The sequence below is a fragment of the Arachis stenosperma genome, chromosome 8 (genome assembly GCF_014773155.1).
Source record: "Arachis stenosperma cultivar V10309 chromosome 8, arast.V10309.gnm1.PFL2, whole genome shotgun sequence".
In the NCBI taxonomy this organism is placed as follows: domain Eukaryota; kingdom Viridiplantae; phylum Streptophyta; class Magnoliopsida; order Fabales; family Fabaceae; genus Arachis; species Arachis stenosperma.
Genome location: NC_080384.1, coordinates 21,034,398 through 21,037,664, shown reverse-complemented (window position 1 = coordinate 21,037,664; position 3,267 = coordinate 21,034,398). Strand labels below are relative to the sequence as shown.

Genomic DNA, 3,267 nt, shown 5'->3' with positions numbered 1-3,267 from the left:
TTTTATTTTATGATTATATCCCCCTACCTACTAATAAATTAGCAGGGATGTAATTTTGTGAAACATTGTATCAACCAATTCACCAATCAAGAGGACAAGTTATAGTTGTATTGTTATATGGTTCCAAACTAAATAGTTCAAGGTAATAACCAGTACAATTAACTCACATTATTTAATTAATAACTGACATGATTTAAAATCAGTTTTTTTTTTCTTTTTTTATATGTTTCTCACCATTAAAACTTAGTTTGGTAAATTTTTTTAAAGAAGTGTTTGTACTTTTTAAGAGCTCAAATTTCTCATTTTATGTTTGGTAAATCAAAAAGACTATGTACAGCTTTTAAAAGATCGAAATACTTTTGAAAGCACTTAAGATAGAGCTTTTTAAAGTTAGCACTATTTTTCAAAATTAAAAGTATAATATAACTTCATATATTAACTAATTTTCAAATTTAATACTTATATTTATGTCTATTATAATATTTTAAAATTTTAAAAATTATTTTACCAAACGCAATTATTGTTACTTGTATTTATTGAAAGCTATTTTTAATTTAATTTATCAAACTGTGTAAATATAAATACTACAATTTTTAACAAATCATCTTTTAAAAATTAATTTTTATAAACTACTTTTAAAAAATAAAAACTTTACTAAACTAAGACTAAGTCATATCTTTTAATGAATATCATAATTTTTTCCACTAATCAAACCCACTTTTTTTTATGTGTAACACTGTTTAAAACTCTAAACCCTGCTTAAGCGTGGTTTGACCTGGTCTCAATGTAATTTTCGATAGGTTTGGGCCAGTAAATAGGGATACAACATGCGCAAAGGGGATATGGCCCAATGGGCTTCCATAGGCCCAGGATAAGTGAAACAATAAAATGGGTACGGGTGTTCGTAGGTAGGTTTTCACTTTTTAGGGTTTGTATTATGCGAATTGCAATGCTGGGAGTACGGAGTTACCAGTTACCACTGTAGTAGTAGCGAGAGAAGGAATTAGGGGTTTTAGGGTTTGCGATTGGGAAATTGGGGATTTAGGGATTTTGTGTACAGTAGAATGAATTTGAAGATGGATTCTGATAAAGCGAAGCTCTTTGTTGGGGGTATCTCGCGTGACACCACCGAGCACGTACTCAGAGATCACTTCGCCAGATACGGCGTCGTTTTGGATTGCACCATCTCCTTGGACCGCACTACCCGAATCCCTAGAGGTTTCGGCTTCGTTACTTTTTCCGATCTCGCTGCTGCTGATAAAGCTCTTCAGGACACCCATGTCATACTCGGAAGAACGGTCAGCTACTTTCCTTCTCTTCTTCGTTTTGTTTTCTTCACTTTCGCCCTACTCCCATTTTTGCATTCTTTGATTGATTAATTAGGGTTTTGATATAATTGGAATGAATTCTTGTAGGTTTTACTGTTTGAATCTCTTATTCTTAATATCGATAATTATTTTCATGAAAGTCACAATGATGCATGGCGTAGTTTTCCCCCGTAAAAAATGATTTTTTCCTTCATTCGACAACATTAACCATTTAAGGTTATAGCACTGTGATTAAGGAAAATATACCTGATATAAGTTTTGATATAAGTTTTGGGAAGAAACATTGTGAAAGGAGTAGTTGAAGAGTAACATTATCTGAAAGGTCAATGAAGGAGGTGGTAAGACAGCGAAACAGTTGGTATTTATGAAAGTAAGAATAAAATTCATGTAAAATAGATAATAATCGGTTGAGTTGCTATTACTTTGGAATGGAGTATTTATTTGGTTGTCTTATGGTCAGTTCTGTTTGATTATGCGTAGGTAGAAGTGAAAAAAGCAATACCAAGAAGTGAGCAGCAACACCAACACCAAAATCAAGTACAGAACAGGGGAGCGAGTAACTATAGTTGTAATGACTGTAGCAGTGACAACATTAGGACTAAAAAGATTTTTGTAGGGGGTTTGTCTGCTGGTATCTCAGAGGAGGAGTTCAGGAAATACTTTGAGCGGTTTGGTCGCATAACTGATGTAGTGGTGATGCAGGACAGCGTAACTCACCGGCCTAGGGGATTCGGTTTCATCACTTTTGATTCTGAAGAGTCGGTACAAAATGTTATGGTGAAAAGTTTCCATGATTTGAATGGTAGACAGGTGGAGGTCAAGAGAGCTGTTCCAAAAGAGGGAAACTATGGTTATGATGGTTTTAATAAGCTAAGATACAGGAGTGAAAGAGGAGCCTCTAAAAGTTTTCCTCCTTATAGTCCTAGCTGCGCAGTTCCTGGCTTTGCACCTCAGCCATGGTATAGTAATGATGGTGTTTATGTCTATGGATCAAGCAATTATGGTTGGTACCCTATGGGTGGGTATGGAAGTAACGGATATGCAGTGCCGTCTGATATTTCTAGGAACTTCTGGTATGGGCCCATGATAGCCAGTCCTCAGGGATGTCATGTGCCTTATGCTAATGCTTTCCCGAATATTGCGTATATGGGTGGTAGGCTAGGAGTAGTAGGTAATGTAGTTGGAACTAGAGGGTACAATGGCATTCTTGGTGCTGCAAGAAATATAAAATCTGATCAACCTCTAACTGCCAATGGATTCATTCCAGGCAATGTGACATTACATCAAGTTGTGACTCAAGATGTGGTCTCTTCTAATTTGAAAGGATCAAATGGAGAAATTTCTAGTTGACAGACTAATAGGGTCATTGAACCCCAAATTCCTGTAGGTATATACTATCTGACTGCTTCTGGGCTATGAAAGGTTCGTATATTCTTTGCTAGATAATGTGAGATACCTTCTTGGCTAGCTCTTCTGGTTAATTTAGATCTGTGAAGATACCTTCTTATGTGTCATAAATATGTAGTTTAGCGCCCTTTCATGCTTAATGATGGATATTCTGTAAAATAATTTTAATCTTTTTTTTCCCTCTTTCATAGTTGGTTCAATTGGTTTGTTTGAAGTAGTTTTTTCTATCTCATACATTGCTTTTTTTTTTTTTTTTTTTACACTTTGCAACATCCTTTATGGAAGTGTTTTTCTCTATCTTGCTTGACCTTTAGCAAGCATGGATGTTTTTTTTTTTTTCATTTTTTTATTTAACTCTTATCTCCCAGTATATTGGTATGTTGGTCTTTATGTGCTGGATGGATGTGGTTAGTTATAACAGCATTTTAGGCTGCATGTTTTCTGGAAATACATTCTTCTTTGGATTGTTATTTTGTTGTCCTTGATTAAAAAAGGAAATATATTGCCACAAATATGTATTCGATATATTATA

General features: G+C 34.6%; 1 protein-coding gene across 1 annotated transcript; it reads left to right on the top strand.

Annotated features, from left to right (window-relative positions):
- The first annotated feature begins 934 nt into the window (after nt 1–934).
- Nucleotides 935–2,949, top strand: LOC130943654 (RNA-binding protein 1-like). The gene is made up of 2 exons (XM_057871627.1): nt 935–1,298; nt 1,809–2,949. Exons 1-2 carry the CDS (start codon nt 1,065–1,067, stop codon nt 2,676–2,678), a joined length of 1,104 nt encoding a protein of 367 aa, XP_057727610.1. The 5' UTR covers nt 935–1,064; the 3' UTR covers nt 2,679–2,949.
- The last annotated feature ends 318 nt before the right edge of the window (nt 2,950–3,267 follow it).